At 30.8% G+C, this 14,021-nt stretch overlaps 5 protein-coding genes across 5 annotated transcripts in view; 2 read left to right on the top strand and 3 right to left on the bottom strand.

Annotated features, from left to right (window-relative positions):
• Positions 1-37: 37 nt before the first annotated feature.
• Positions 38-3,614, bottom strand: LOC108732462 (regulator of MON1-CCZ1 complex). The gene is made up of 9 exons (XM_018463291.1): positions 3,306-3,614; positions 2,755-3,232; positions 2,096-2,325; positions 1,886-2,042; positions 1,646-1,815; positions 1,135-1,467; positions 942-1,074; positions 696-887; positions 38-190 (listed from the first exon to the last, which is right to left on the bottom strand). Exons 1-9 carry the CDS (start codon positions 3,408-3,410, stop codon positions 120-122), a joined length of 1,869 nt encoding a protein of 622 aa, XP_018318793.1. The 5' UTR covers positions 3,411-3,614; the 3' UTR covers positions 38-119.
• Positions 3,615-3,677: 63 nt separating this feature from the next.
• LOC108732458 (histidine triad nucleotide-binding protein 3) lies at positions 3,678-4,603 on the top strand. The gene is made up of 2 exons (XM_018463287.1): positions 3,678-4,223; positions 4,284-4,603. The coding sequence occupies exons 1-2, from the start codon at positions 3,834-3,836 to the stop codon at positions 4,323-4,325; spliced, it is 432 nt and encodes a 143-aa protein (XP_018318789.1). The 5' UTR covers positions 3,678-3,833; the 3' UTR covers positions 4,326-4,603.
• On the bottom strand, positions 4,596-6,026 carry LOC112906615 (rho GTPase-activating protein 68F-like). The gene is made up of 4 exons (XM_025981063.1): positions 5,592-6,026; positions 5,426-5,533; positions 5,082-5,364; positions 4,596-4,728 (listed from the first exon to the last, which is right to left on the bottom strand). Exons 1-4 carry the CDS (start codon positions 5,629-5,631, stop codon positions 4,596-4,598), a joined length of 564 nt encoding a protein of 187 aa, XP_025836848.1. The 5' UTR covers positions 5,632-6,026.
• A 2,678-nt stretch (positions 6,027-8,704) lies between these two features.
• On the bottom strand, positions 8,705-11,491 carry LOC108732457 (rho GTPase-activating protein 1). Its single transcript, XM_018463285.2, has 8 exons — positions 11,068-11,491; positions 10,902-11,009; positions 10,558-10,840; positions 9,887-10,204; positions 9,640-9,809; positions 9,388-9,585; positions 9,217-9,323; positions 8,705-9,125 (listed from the first exon to the last, which is right to left on the bottom strand). The coding sequence occupies exons 1-8, from the start codon at positions 11,105-11,107 to the stop codon at positions 8,955-8,957; spliced, it is 1,395 nt and encodes a 464-aa protein (XP_018318787.1). The 5' UTR covers positions 11,108-11,491; the 3' UTR covers positions 8,705-8,954.
• A 186-nt stretch (positions 11,492-11,677) lies between these two features.
• Positions 11,678-14,021, top strand: part of LOC112906611 — a 25,061-nt gene continuing 22,717 nt past the window's right edge. Inside the window, exon 1 of the mRNA XM_025981041.1 lies at positions 11,678-12,000. Within this exon, the coding sequence (XP_025836826.1) occupies positions 11,916-12,000 (85 nt within the window). The 5' untranslated portion in view covers positions 11,678-11,915. The remainder of the gene's footprint in view (positions 12,001-14,021) is intronic.

Here is a 14,021-nt window from a genome sequence, read left to right as displayed (position 1 = left end):
ATTTATATTGTAAATAAAAGTAATTATTATTACGCAATATATACATATATGTATAAATGTGTAACTTATTCAATTGATTGTGATATTACAATAAATTATGTACAGTAGAAACAGTAATTTCACTTGCTCGTATTAACGCTGTTTGGAAAGAGAGACGCATAATGGTTTAAATATACCCGAAGGCGCTCATCTGAAATTAAAAAGGGTGGCATTAACATTGATCGAGAATAAGCAATACTTAGATATCACTAACTATCACTAAAGGATAATAGTAAATTCATCTAGATCATAGTTTAGCCTTCGAAAGAATGGCCCTGTTTATTCTGTAGTTTTCTTCTTTCACTTCTCTTCTGTCTTCATTTCAATCGTCTTATATTTCTCCACTATCACCGCCTACCCATTCGCACGATTCGTAAAAACTGGCTGAGAGTTTTCCGCCCTACCATTCGGCTTTGCACTACAGTGTAAGTCTGAAGGACTGTCAGTCTATCAGTATTATTGGATAGTTGTTTTTTATAAACAAGTATTGTTAATGTCCTAAACTCTGAACGTTTAGGAGTTCTGAGGTAATTGCTTATAAAAAAGTTAAATTTCATTTACTTTAGTTTACTACTTTTTACTTTAGTATACTACAAATCATGCAATTTTTCCATATTTCATTAGTTTTTAATTTTAGGTACATATAGTTTAGATACCTTTAAGAAAACTTTCTTTAAAATGTGGATTGGACCTGAGGGCTAATACAGTGCTATGAAATAAAGTTGCATTTCCGGTATTTTGTGCCACCTGTAAAAATTTCCGCGGAGTCTCTTTATCCCCTGCTAATTGTAAAGCCGGAAGAACTTGTTCTTGGTCCAAGAGAATTTCTATTATTTCTTCAGTTGCTCCTGAATTAATATTAAAATTAGAAAAGTTTCACATAAAAGTAATAAAATAAGCACCTAATCGTGCAAACATGTCTAGGGCAAGCTCAATAAAACCCAAGGACAATAAACGGCACGCAAGTGGCTTTGAATCAGAAACAACCCCGTACTGGAGGAACTGGACCAATGCTGAATTTTTTTCTTGTTTCACCTTAAAATATATAACAAAATTAGGGGTATTAAGTACTCAACAAATTGACTAGATAAATACCAGCGTGTTTACGAGCATTTCGTTAAGACTAAGTTCTGTAGGAATATCGTTTTGAGTCAGAGATGTGATATAACTTATTAGAACCCATTCCAATTTTTGTAATTTATTAGCCAAATCCAATTTTTGGAAAACACGACTGTACATGTCTGCTTGGGTTATGAGGACTCTCGGTTGAAAAACAATTTTACTAGGAAGTTGAGCACCAGCTGGAGACGCGGTCTGAATCTGCAGTTCACTTTCTATCCATTTTCTGTACAGTATATTTATACAGTCGAAGGAGCTTTGAAGCTGTTGAAGGGGAGGCTCTGGAAGTTCTATCCTGTCTAGGAGCAACTGTAATTTGTAATTGGAGAAGTGTTTACTAAGTGTATGCAATCATTTGATTTTATGTATGTATTTTTTTAATATAGTTAAAGTCAATCTGAATGAGTTAACGTCATAAATGCAACAGTGGTAACAGCAATTTCATCAAATCTGCTGCTGAAACTGCAAGTGAAAATATAAATCTTGCCTTTAATAAAACTTCTTTCCCGTTCATTCTGTTCAATACTAATTGCGTGCAAACGGATAAGTCCGGTATTTGCCTACATAATTCAGGTAGAATTAAGTGTATACACCATAAGCATCCCAATTTGGCATCAATTACTATATTTGGTTGAAAAACAACCCAATCAGCCGAATCTACGCAAAGTTAAGTACTAAAATAGGCAAATATTTTCTTAATATTGTTTTCAGATTATGAAAAGGATACATAGCTCGCAGGCGTGCTTTTGAGGCTCCAAAAGACCCGGTATTTCCAAACAGGTGGGTTGAATAGACTTCGCTGGGGCTACAGCTTTATGGTAAGTTACTGTACCATCATTTTCCCCTTGCAAATTAATATCAAACACTTGTGAGCTCCTTGAAGCCTGTAAAGTAAATTTTATTTATAATGTAATCATGTTTATTTTAAAAATAACACCTGATGGTGAACAAGAATTAAATCATCTACAATATTAATTGCGAATCTGCCAGAAAGTCCTAAACGAAGTACATGCCTCTTAATAGGTGCCGAACTCGAACCGTTAAGTAAATGAATATGGACCTCAGAAGCCTGAGGTGCATTTTGATGTCTTAATATAAGTACTGCAGCAGTTCCATATAATGTACCCAAAGTTATATCTCTTTCTAAAATCATACGACCTGGATCACCTACAAAAAGTTGTATTAATAGGCATAACTTTTAGATTTTAACTTTTTGTGATGTAATACATGGTAATTGATGTTATCTTGTCAGATGCCAAAATTTGCGATTTCATCGTGGGATTATTATATATACGAAACAAGCCTTTATTAGGCAAAAAACAAGTTATAAAAGACAACAAAGAAAAGTAGATATAGGATGGGGACTGACTGATAACTTTGTAATGATGGTGAAGATGGGCATTCAAAGATTTCAATCTAATTTCAATTGCTTTGAATAAAACGAAGTTTAAAGAGCTTGAATTTAAATTTTTATTTCTTAATAATAAAATGAAATTAATGCAAGTTTTAAACATGCTGTCTTATAGATATTTTCATCTGAATCAAAATCCATGATTACCCTTTTCACCAATTACATCATATCTAATATTATTATACCTTCTACTTTGGGCATTTTAGAAACTGAACCAGGTTTAAAAATCACAGGTAGCAATTGGGAACCATGACTAGAAGCTAGCAGAGCAATTTTGTTTGTGGGACACCACACAAACCATTGTACTGTAACAGATATACTTTTCAAATGTTTTAATGTTCCTTTCTCAGGTATAACAGAATATAATTCAACACCATGGTCTGTTACTAAAGCTACTTCATTAATATAAGACCAAACAAAGCCTAATAGCGTTGCGTTTTTCTTGCAACTTTGTGAATATTTATTGTCCAAATTAGAGCCTTTGAAATTCATAAACTCTACAGAATTTGTTGATCTCTGAACAGCAAGAACTTTTTGATCTAGCGATATTTTAATTGATATTACTGGACCTCCATCATCCATTCTAAAATTCAAAGATTTACTTTCTTCTGATGGTCCTTTAACCACCACTCCCATGACACCTCCAGATCTTACAGCAAAAACCTGCAAATTAAATTTATTTATGTTCAGGGCTATAGAGGCAATAGTACAAATGTTAATACGAAAATATTCATACTTGTTTATTAGAGTCGTCAAAGAAGACATTTGTTAATTGGTTAACAGGTTCAAATCGAACAGGGTTCTTGGATAATTCCAAGTAATAAGTAAATTTCTCAGTCATTTTGATATGAAGTCAAAGTACTTTTTGTTCAGGTTTTCACTGTTTAATGAGGCAATAATTAGAATTATGAATAAATAAGCATATTATCTCTATTCACTAATTTTACTATCACAATCTAGAATCATGTACATTAATAAAATTAAAAAAAACGATAAAATTACTGCTCATTTTTCAAAATATAACCTTACATAACCTATCATGTTTGACAAATAGAAACATAGAAACAAAATATTTATTTTTGAATGTAGTGTCTGTGGGTGACAGCTGATTACCACTAACCTATATTTTTAGATAATACTTTGTTTTTAATTATGTGCAAGTTTTTTACATTTTAAAAGTGTGTTTGAGAATGATATGCAAATTTAACAAGGTAAACTGATTTTAAATATTATAAGACGATCTTGTGATATATTGAGATTAAAAATGACTTCACCTCCTCATCCAAATTGCATATTTTGCAAAATTATTGCGCGTACCTCTCCTGCTGAAATATTACTGGAAGATGACGATATAATTGTATTCAAAGATGTAAAACCAGCATCTAGATTTCACTACTTGGCCGTCCCCAAGTTGCACATCGAAAATGTTAACAAAATAACTTTAAATGATAAATTACTTGTTGAGAAGTTGTTAAGTGAGGGTAAAAGAGCCCTTCAAGAAAATGGGGCCAATGTAAATGATTTATTGGCAGGATTTCATTGGCCACCGTTTAATTCAGTCTCCCACATGCATTTGCATTTAATATCCCCAGCTTCAGAAATGAGTTTTCTGAGTAGAATTGTTTTCAGGCCTAACACTTGGTGGTTTGGAACAGTAAGAATTATTTGCCTATTGGCTGTTGATTGTGATTATAGTGTTTGTTTCATTTTTTAGGTAGACTATGTCTTAAACGATTTACTTCCAACAAAACTTTAAATAAATGGTATAGGTAAACTGGTAAGTTATGGCAGTAATATTAAATAGATATATCTGCTTTAGATGCATTTTTCAAATACTTAATGTCATTTCTTGAAAAGATAAAACTGCTCATTTATATTGATATTAACCCAACAATGAGATAGGTATATCTGCTTCAGCAAATAATTAGTTTTTGCCAGGTGAAGTTGTTAAATATTTACACAACTATGTAATTGTTAGAAAGGGGTCAATTAGAATAAATGTTTTTGATAGTTACAATTTCAATATTTATTTGGATACGTGGGANTAAGCTTGCCAAAGCCACTTGAGTGGAGGCTTATTTTTGCTTGAAAGGCCATAATGAAAGTACACTAAACTATAATCTTGCTCCACATACTTATCTAAAGTGTCTGTTAAGTACCTAAAAATAAATATGTTCTTTTTTAATGTTGCTTCATATGAAATTTAGTTAAAATATAAAGGAGACTACCGAAATCCCTACATGTAATGACTTGTAGATGCATGAGTACCACCCTATGTTCAACTGAACTACACCTTTAACTGATTATTATGCAATTAATTCCAACTCTTTAGGATGGAAACATGGTTCAAATAGGGTTTAAAGTTAGTGAACTTTTTCTTTGAAGGTCAACCTCGGTAGTCTCCTTTTCAATGGAACTCAGTCAAACTGGTTGTAAAAACCTAGGGATCATGTTTTAATGACTTATTACTGATACTCCATTTACAAGAATGTTTCTGCAACTGTTTGCTTACCTTAAAAATCTTCCATGATCAATTTCTTTAACAGGTGGTAATTTGCAGGCATATACAACTATTACTTTTCTGCCTAAAGCATCATCGCCTTTTACATCGACGATATTGTACCTTGCAATGTCCATAAATTTATCGGAGGAGTCAACTTCAGGATATGACGTATAAAGAAGACTGTCAAAGCATTCTTCACATGCTTCTGCTAATTCTTCTTCAAAATTCTCATCAGTAAAATCAGACACAGGAGACCCTACTCCATTAGTTTCAATTTCATTAATTAGGTCCACTAAAATGTTTTATATATTAGGACAAAATTAAACAAAACATCTTATAAATTAAAATTTTACCAGCACTGGCAAGAGCATCAGGAGATTGGTGTAACTCTGTATCATCAAATTCCAAATTCGGTTCGTAGTCATGATAATCTGATAAACTGGGGTAGGGTTCCTCACAATCTTAAAAGTAGATAAGGAATTTATAATCAATTCTCTGATAAAAAGTTTATCACTTTACCTGGCATATTTTTTATTGGACTCATTTTATTTGTATCCATACTAGCAATAAGACATTTTCAATTCAAAAACAAATAATATTCCTGTTCTTTGTAAATAATCGTAATAACACCCACAACCAGTCACTCCCATCTTCTGATTAGAAAGAAAATTTTATTCGCATTGTTTTACAATTAGTTCGGTAATCACTTATTTGAAGCAACCGCAAATCAACCAAGTTTTAAATTATGTTGTAAGATAACTATTACGCCGTTGAAAATTGCATGTAATCACTTTTTGCAGGATGCTCCCAAACAGACAGCCACTTTCACAGTTCCATGTAAGAACAGCTGATTTTCGTTGAAATGTTTTTGTGTGCTGATTGGTTCAGTTTGATTTGCACGCTAATGCTAGTTTTTATATCGTGGGAAAATGTTAGGATGCTAAAGATGAATATTACCGGACAAAAATAAGGCTCATTTAAATAAAAAAATAGATAATAAGTTTTATTGAAATTACTTTATAACTATCCTTTTTTCATCCAAACAAATAGGTGTTTGTATTCCATTATCTAAAACTAATTTTGCTTTGAACATAAATAGGATTGTGTTCACTTGTATCAATTACTTATTTAGGTTTTAACAATTAATAATTAATTACAGGCTAATAATATTTTATTATTAAGTGAACTTTGGTTGGTGTTGTTTTGAAGACAGCTTAAATTGACTGAAATGACCATAGATTATTGACAATCAAAAACCATAGAGCCTTCTGACAGTTAACATGCAACATGGAGTAGAAATGTTGTCTTGAATAGTGTAATGCGGGTGTTTTGTGCCGTTTACAAGTTAATTTTTATAAACTATTACAATGGCAGACTTAGATATTGATATATCAAAATTACCAGAAGATGTTAGAGAGAAATTGGCTGAGCTAGATTTGGAATTATCAGAAGGTGAGCAATTTTGACGTTTGTTTTTATAAGTTTGCAATCAATAATTGAAATGGCTAGTTTTTTCAAAAATACACACGAAATCGCCAAACATTTATGTTCTTAATAGAGGCGTAGATTTAAGGAATGTTGTAACACACATTTTGTAAATTAATATGAAACAAACGTGGATAGTTATTTAAATTTTGCCATCAATGTACTACCTACTTACTCCCTTTTCAGAGATATTTTGGGAAAGGATTTTATCCTTAATTATCCGTCTAATATTACTATATAACAAATTATATAAAAACGAAACGTTGTATTGAACTGTACATTCGGTATCAGTTAAGTAATGTCAACTGAAATACCAGAATATCATGTCAGCCTATTAATTGAATTATTGTTTATTACAGAAAAAAAAAAAAAACAAAATTAATTTGCTTTCTTATAGATTTATACTGATTAAAGGGTTTTTCTTAATTAAACTTTTTATGTGTACAATTGCTAACATATATATAAGTACCTATGCCAAGAGATACCTATCTACTGTTTATACTTTTTTTAGGTATTCAAATGGTGTATTTTCCATTTATTTTAGTTTAGTTAAAGATAAAATGAGTGTTTTCTTAAAGGTTTAATGGTTTAATTTTGTAGTATTACTGCACCTATTACGAATGCTACAGGTATGCAACCTGTTAGATTATTTAATGAGTCATGACTGAATGTTTGTAGAGAACGGTATCCAGTATATATATTTGAACCCAAATTAGTTATCCCTAATACAAATATTGATTATAAAAATGTAGTTCACGGTTTTTTTTTTAATATTTATATTTGAATTGACGCGATACGATACGTTTAATATTCACCTACTTGTATAGGAACTTCTTGTTTTGGAACAATACAATGGCAATGTCCAATTATCTTTTCTATTGTCTATTTCAGACGTAATAAAGTTTTATATGTGATAAGAATAATTATGTATAAAGTTCACGAAGACCATTTATTATGTTGTCTTGTTTACATTTACATTATTTATATAATATGCACATAGATGTACAAATGGATATTATCCACAAGTACCTAGGTACTTAATATAAAGTACAGTTATTAAATTACACAGGATGTATTTTAATTAACATTTGGTGGGTTGAAAATCTCTAACTGAGGATGACACCTTGAGTGTCGAAACGCGTTTTTGTTTTGTGGAATTTTGGGTTTTAAGTGATTGTTTGGGTTCTAAAATCTAAATGGGATCATGGGACCGTTCTTAAATTGAAGTAATAAAAGTACATAATAAATACAGTCGAATTGATACTTTTTTGAAGTCGGTTGATTGAAGAAGACTTCAAAATTGTTCTGTAACTTTTTGTAAAATTAACTCTGGGAGGCCGAGTACCTAGGAATATAAACGGCATTTATATTATAGGTATCTACGAAGGAAGGCGTTAATGCAACAAGTTTCCTTTATATTTAATACATTTTAGTCTCCATATTTCTATTTTAAGTACTCTGAAATTAGAGCATGAAGCGGAAATGTGTTTTGGTAGAAAACTATTAATGCTGCTTTTTAATGTGGTACCTAACAGATCTTTAAATAATCCTCCCTAGAAACAGTTCACAAATATTGCTTTAAGTGTTGTAGTAAACAATTTTTATTCTATAATAACATAATTCGAATTTTTCGATAATAATCAATCGTGGTTTGTTTATTATACAAAAGATACAAACAAAAAAAATAAAGAAATGTTTTATATTTTTATATTATTATATTTCTGTAGGAGTTTTGTAGATTGTTGGATTTTCTCAACGATGAGATGGTTAGCTTTGTGTTTTGTTATAAAACGTAAAGAATTCTTTCGGAGAAAATGTCAATTACTCAATCTTTATCTTGTATAATGTACAATAATGCTGATGGATACATTTATGTCATTCGCCCATTAAAGTTCCCGTTACACAACGACTTAATTTATTTCTTTAATACCTGCGACAACTGTACAATTTCACTGCAGTAATTTACGTAAAAGAAGTTCTGACATACAACGTATGCAAGGTTACTGTTTTGTACCTGATTCTGTTCCGTTAAAAATAAAATTAATTGCGACTGAGTAAACAGTTGACAGACCATGAGTTTCTGTTTTCAATTCAAAAGACTGACAGACGGTATATTGGAATGAATGTTTTTCCTTCTCGTNATTGTGTAACCCCACCCAGCGTCTACTTACAAAAGTTTATGTTATGTACAAAGTGTAAAAACAGTCTGTGATTTTCATGTTTTCTTTATAATTTCTTTGGCATATCAGACTAAGCAATGACTACAATTTCCTTTTAATCAAATCATCGTTATCATTTAATATTATTATTTATTTATGTAAGAAATGAGTTTCCTTCTCACCTGCTAATCGTTTCCAATGTTTATTATTTTGTATGCTCTTTCACACTACTCGACTACTAAACGATAAATATTTCCGAATGGTGTTGTAAAAGGAACTGCGTGAACATGTTTATAGGGCCTATAGCTGTTAAAGACATAGTAATATTTTCAGACCAGACCAAATTCGGTCCGAAAACTACTGCCAAATTTTGTGCAGTCATTTTATTAAGATCTGCTCTTTCCATTACCTATAAAATGGAATTAAGCAGAATAATAAAAAATTCGGTTCTTGGGACTGGTATTAGCAGTTATTAAGATAATGTTTTTAAAAGTTCTCACCTTGGACAAAAAATTAATGATGTATTTGAGGATCTTGTAATTATCTTCGGGTAACTTTTCCATCACCAAAATAGAAACTTGCCTGAGCTGTTCATCTCTACTCCAACCTAGATAAAGTATTGCATTAATAAAATTATCTACATAAGGTAAATGTGCTTTTTTCAATCTCACTTTGAAACAACATCACTTCATCATACAGTTCATGTGTTAAAAGGGGCTCTTTAAGTTCCCTTAAAAATGTTTTAAGTAATACTGCAGCTTCATGTGGGTCATCAAATACTAAAATTTCGCCCCTGTTTGCGTTTTCTTTTAATTGTTTCACTTTTAAAACGTTGGCAGATCTTCTGAAAAGACCTTCCGTTTCCAAAGCTAGAAGATAACAAACTCAGGTGCTGAATAATTAATTGTTTTAAGTATTATTACCATCAGGTTTATCCAAATGTTGTATACATTGTCGAACAACAGGTGGTATCACTTCCTTATAATGATCTTTTATAAAGTTTAAAGTCACACCAAATTGCTGTGTTGGATATTCAGGTTTTGAGTCTTCCACTGCCACAGCATTACTTGTGCCTCCTAATTTTCTGTCATGCCTGAAAAATAGCTATTTATTTTACTATTTTTCTAATAACTTAAATATTAACTTATCAAAATACAAATATATACTTACTCTTTAACTTGGTCTGGTATGGACAACTGTTCTAGTCGAATATGTTCGCTGAGTTCTTTTAAGTTGTTAATGTAATTAATTTTTCTTCCAAACTTAACACTAATAACTGGTTTGAAAAGTTGGAAAATTATCTTTAAAAAATTGGTTGGATGTACTAAATAAAGGGCTTGTAAGTTCTTTTTGTATTTCCTATCAAATGCCTTGTAAGCTTGCCAAAGCCACTTGAGTGGAGGCTTATTTTTGCTTGAAAGGCCATAATGAAAGTACACTAAACTATAATCTTGCTCCACATACTTATCTAAAGTGTCTGTTAAGTACCTAAAAATAAATATGTTCTTTTTTAATGTTGCTTCATATGAAATTTAGTTAAAATATAAAGGAGACTACCGAAATCCCTACATGTAATGACTTGTAGATGCATGAGTACCACCCTATGTTCAACTGAACTACACCTTTAACTGATTATTATGCAATTAATTCCAACTCTTTAGGATGGAAACATGGTTCAAATAGGGTTTAAAGTTAGTGAACTTTTTCTTTGAAGGTCAACCTCGGTAGTCTCCTTTTCAATGGAACTCAGTCAAACTGGTTGTAAAAACCTAGGGATCATGTTTTAATGACTTATTACTGATACTCCATTTACAAGAATGTTTCTGCAACTGTTTGCTTACCTTAAAAATCTTCCATGATCAATTTCTTTAACAGGTGGTAATTTGCAGGCATATACAACTATTACTTTTCTGCCTAAAGCATCATCGCCTTTTACATCGACGATATTGTACCTTGCAATGTCCATAAATTTATCGGAGGAGTCAACTTCAGGATATGACGTATAAAGAAGACTGTCAAAGCATTCTTCACATGCTTCTGCTAATTCTTCTTCAAAATTCTCATCAGTAAAATCAGACACAGGAGACCCTACTCCATTAGTTTCAATTTCATTAATTAGGTCCACTAAAATGTTTTATATATTAGGACAAAATTAAACAAAACATCTTATAAATTAAAATTTTACCAGCACTGGCAAGAGCATCAGGAGATTGGTGTAACTCTGTATCATCAAATTCCAAATTCGGTTCGTAGTCATGATAATCTGATAAACTGGGGTAGGGTTCCTCACAATCTTAAAAGTAGATAAGGAATTTATAATCAATTCTCTGATAAAAAGTTTATCACTTTACCTGGCATATTTTTTATTGGACTCATTTTATTTGTATCCATACTAGCAATAAGACATTTTCAATTCAAAAACAAATAATATTCCTGTTCTTTGTAAATAATCGTAATAACACCCACAACCAGTCACTCCCATCTTCTGATTAGAAAGAAAATTTTATTCGCATTGTTTTACAATTAGTTCGGTAATCACTTATTTGAAGCAACCGCAAATCAACCAAGTTTTAAATTATGTTGTAAGATAACTATTACGCCGTTGAAAATTGCATGTAATCACTTTTTGCAGGATGCTCCCAAACAGACAGCCACTTTCACAGTTCCATGTAAGAACAGCTGATTTTCGTTGAAATGTTTTTGTGTGCTGATTGGTTCAGTTTGATTTGCACGCTAATGCTAGTTTTTATATCGTGGGAAAATGTTAGGATGCTAAAGATGAATATTACCGGACAAAAATAAGGCTCATTTAAATAAAAAAATAGATAATAAGTTTTATTGAAATTACTTTATAACTATCCTTTTTTCATCCAAACAAATAGGTGTTTGTATTCCATTATCTAAAACTAATTTTGCTTTGAACATAAATAGGATTGTGTTCACTTGTATCAATTACTTATTTAGGTTTTAACAATTAATAATTAATTACAGGCTAATAATATTTTATTATTAAGTGAACTTTGGTTGGTGTTGTTTTGAAGACAGCTTAAATTGACTGAAATGACCATAGATTATTGACAATCAAAAACCATAGAGCCTTCTGACAGTTAACATGCAACATGGAGTAGAAATGTTGTCTTGAATAGTGTAATGCGGGTGTTTTGTGCCGTTTACAAGTTAATTTTTATAAACTATTACAATGGCAGACTTAGATATTGATATATCAAAATTACCAGAAGATGTTAGAGAGAAATTGGCTGAGCTAGATTTGGAATTATCAGAAGGTGAGCAATTTTGACGTTTGTTTTTATAAGTTTGCAATCAATAATTGAAATGGCTAGTTTTTTCAAAAATACACACGAAATCGCCAAACATTTATGTTCTTAATAGAGGCGTAGATTTAAGGAATGTTGTAACACACATTTTGTAAATTAATATGAAACAAACGTGGATAGTTATTTAAATTTTGCCATCAATGTACTACCTACTTACTCCCTTTTCAGAGATATTTTGGGAAAGGATTTTATCCTTAATTATCCGTCTAATATTACTATATAACAAATTATATAAAAACAAAACGTTGTATTGAACTGTACATTCGGTATCAGTTAAGTAATGTCAACTGAAATACCAGAATATCATGTCAGCCTATTAATTGAATTATTGTTTATTACAGAAAAAAAAAAAAAACAAAATTAATTTGCTTTCTTATAGATTTATACTGATTAAAGGGTTTTTCTTAATTAAACTTTTTATGTGTACAATTGCTAACATATATATAAGTACCTATGCCAAGAGATACCTATCTACTGTTTATACTTTTTTTAGGTATTCAAATGGTGTATTTTCCATTTATTTTAGTTTAGTTAAAGATAAAATGAGTGTTTTCTTAAAGGTTTAATGGTTTAATTTTGTAGTATTACTGCACCTATTACGAATGCTACAGGTATGCAACCTGTTAGATTATTTAATGAGTCATGACTGAATGTTTGTAGAGAACGGTATCCAGTATATATATTTGAACCCAAATTAGTTATCCCTAATACAAATATTGATTATAAAAATGTAGTTCACGGTTTTTTTTTTAATATTTATATTTGAATTGACGCGATACGATACGTTTAATATTCACCTACTTGTATAGGAACTTCTTGTTTTGGAACAATACAATGGCAATGTCCAATTATCTTTTCTATTGTCTATTTCAGACGTAATAAAGTTTTATATGTGATAAGAATAATTATGTATAAAGTTCACGAAGACCATTTATTATGTTGTCTTGTTTACATTTACATTATTTATATAATATGCACATAGATGTACAAATGGATATTATCCACAAGTACCTAGGTACTTAATATAAAGTACAGTTATTAAATTACACAGGATGTATTTTAATTAACATTGGGTGGGTTGAAAATCTCTAACTGAGGATGACACCTTGAGTGTCGAAACGCGTTTTTGTTTTGTGGAATTTTGGGTTTTAAGTGATTGTTTGGGTTCTAAAATCTAAATGGGATCATGGGACCGTTCTTAAATTGAAGTAATAAAAGTACATAATAAATACAGTCGAATTGATATTTTTTGAAGTCGGTTGATTGAAGAAGACTTCAAAATTGTTCTGTAACTTTTTGTAAAATTAACTCTGGGAGGCCGAGTACCAAGGAATATAAACGGCATTTATATTATAGGTATCTACGAAGGAAGGCGTTAATGCAACAAGTTTCCTTTATATTTAATACATTTTAGTCTCCATATTTCTATTTTAAGTACTCTGAAATTAGAGCATGAAGCGGAAATGTGTTTTGGTAGAAAACTATTAATGCTGCTTTTTAATGTGGTACCTAACAGATCTTTAAATAATCCTCCCTAGAAACAGTTCACAAATATTGCTTTAAGTGTTGTAGTAAACAATTTTTATTCTATAATAACATAATTCGAATTTTTCGATAATAATCAATCGTGGTTTGTTTATTATACAAAAGATACAAACAAAAAAAATAAAGAAATGTTTTATATTTTTATATTATTATATTTCTGTAGGAGTTTTGTAGATTGTTGGATTTTCTCAACGATGAGATGGTTAGCTTTGTGTTTTGTTATAAAACGTAAAGAATTCTTTCGGAGAAAATGTCAATTACTCAATCTTTATCTTGTATAATGTACAATAATGCTGATGGATACATTTATGTCATTCGCCCATTAAAGTTCCCGTTACGCAACGACTTAATTTATTTCTTTAATACCTGCGACAACTGTACAATTTCACTGCAGTAATTTACGTAAAAGAAGTTCTGACATACAA

The sequence above is a fragment of the Agrilus planipennis genome, unplaced genomic scaffold (assembly GCF_000699045.2).
Source record: "Agrilus planipennis isolate EAB-ADULT unplaced genomic scaffold, Apla_2.0 scaffold10, whole genome shotgun sequence".
In the NCBI taxonomy this organism is placed as follows: domain Eukaryota; kingdom Metazoa; phylum Arthropoda; class Insecta; order Coleoptera; family Buprestidae; genus Agrilus; species Agrilus planipennis.
The sequence above is the reverse complement of the archived record's forward strand: the minus strand, read 5'-3'. Positions and strand labels throughout refer to the sequence as shown.

What these genes read in the sequence shown, in the direction of transcription:
- LOC108732462 (XM_018463291.1), bottom strand. Translation starts at nt 3,410, where the DNA reads ATGACTGAGAAATTTACTTATTACTTGGAATTATCCAAGAACCCTGTT. An exon ending in TTGACGACTCTAATAAACAA is followed by an intron (nt 3,233 to 3,305) that starts GTATGAATATTT and finishes TTTAATTTGCAG; the next exon opens with GTTTTTGCTGTAAGATCTGG. An exon ending in TAATTCTTGTTCACCATCAG is followed by an intron (nt 2,043 to 2,095) that starts GTGTTATTTTTA and finishes TTTACTTTACAG; the next exon opens with GCTTCAAGGAGCTCACAAGT.
- LOC108732458 (XM_018463287.1), top strand. Translation starts at nt 3,834, where the DNA reads ATGACTTCACCTCCTCATCCAAATTGCATATTTTGCAAAATTATTGCG. An exon ending in ACACTTGGTGGTTTGGAACA is followed by an intron (nt 4,224 to 4,283) that starts GTAAGAATTATT and finishes TTCATTTTTTAG; the next exon opens with GTAGACTATGTCTTAAACGA.
- LOC108732457 (XM_018463285.2), bottom strand. Translation starts at nt 11,107, where the DNA reads ATGGATACAAATAAAATGAGTCCAATAAAAAATATGCCAG. An exon ending in TGATGCTCTTGCCAGTGCTG is followed by an intron (nt 10,841 to 10,901) that starts GTAAAATTTTAA and finishes AAAACATTTTAG; the next exon opens with TGGACCTAATTAATGAAATT. An exon ending in TGAAGTGATGTTGTTTCAAA is followed by an intron (nt 9,324 to 9,387) that starts GTGAGATTGAAA and finishes TACTTTATCTAG; the next exon opens with GTTGGAGTAGAGATGAACAG.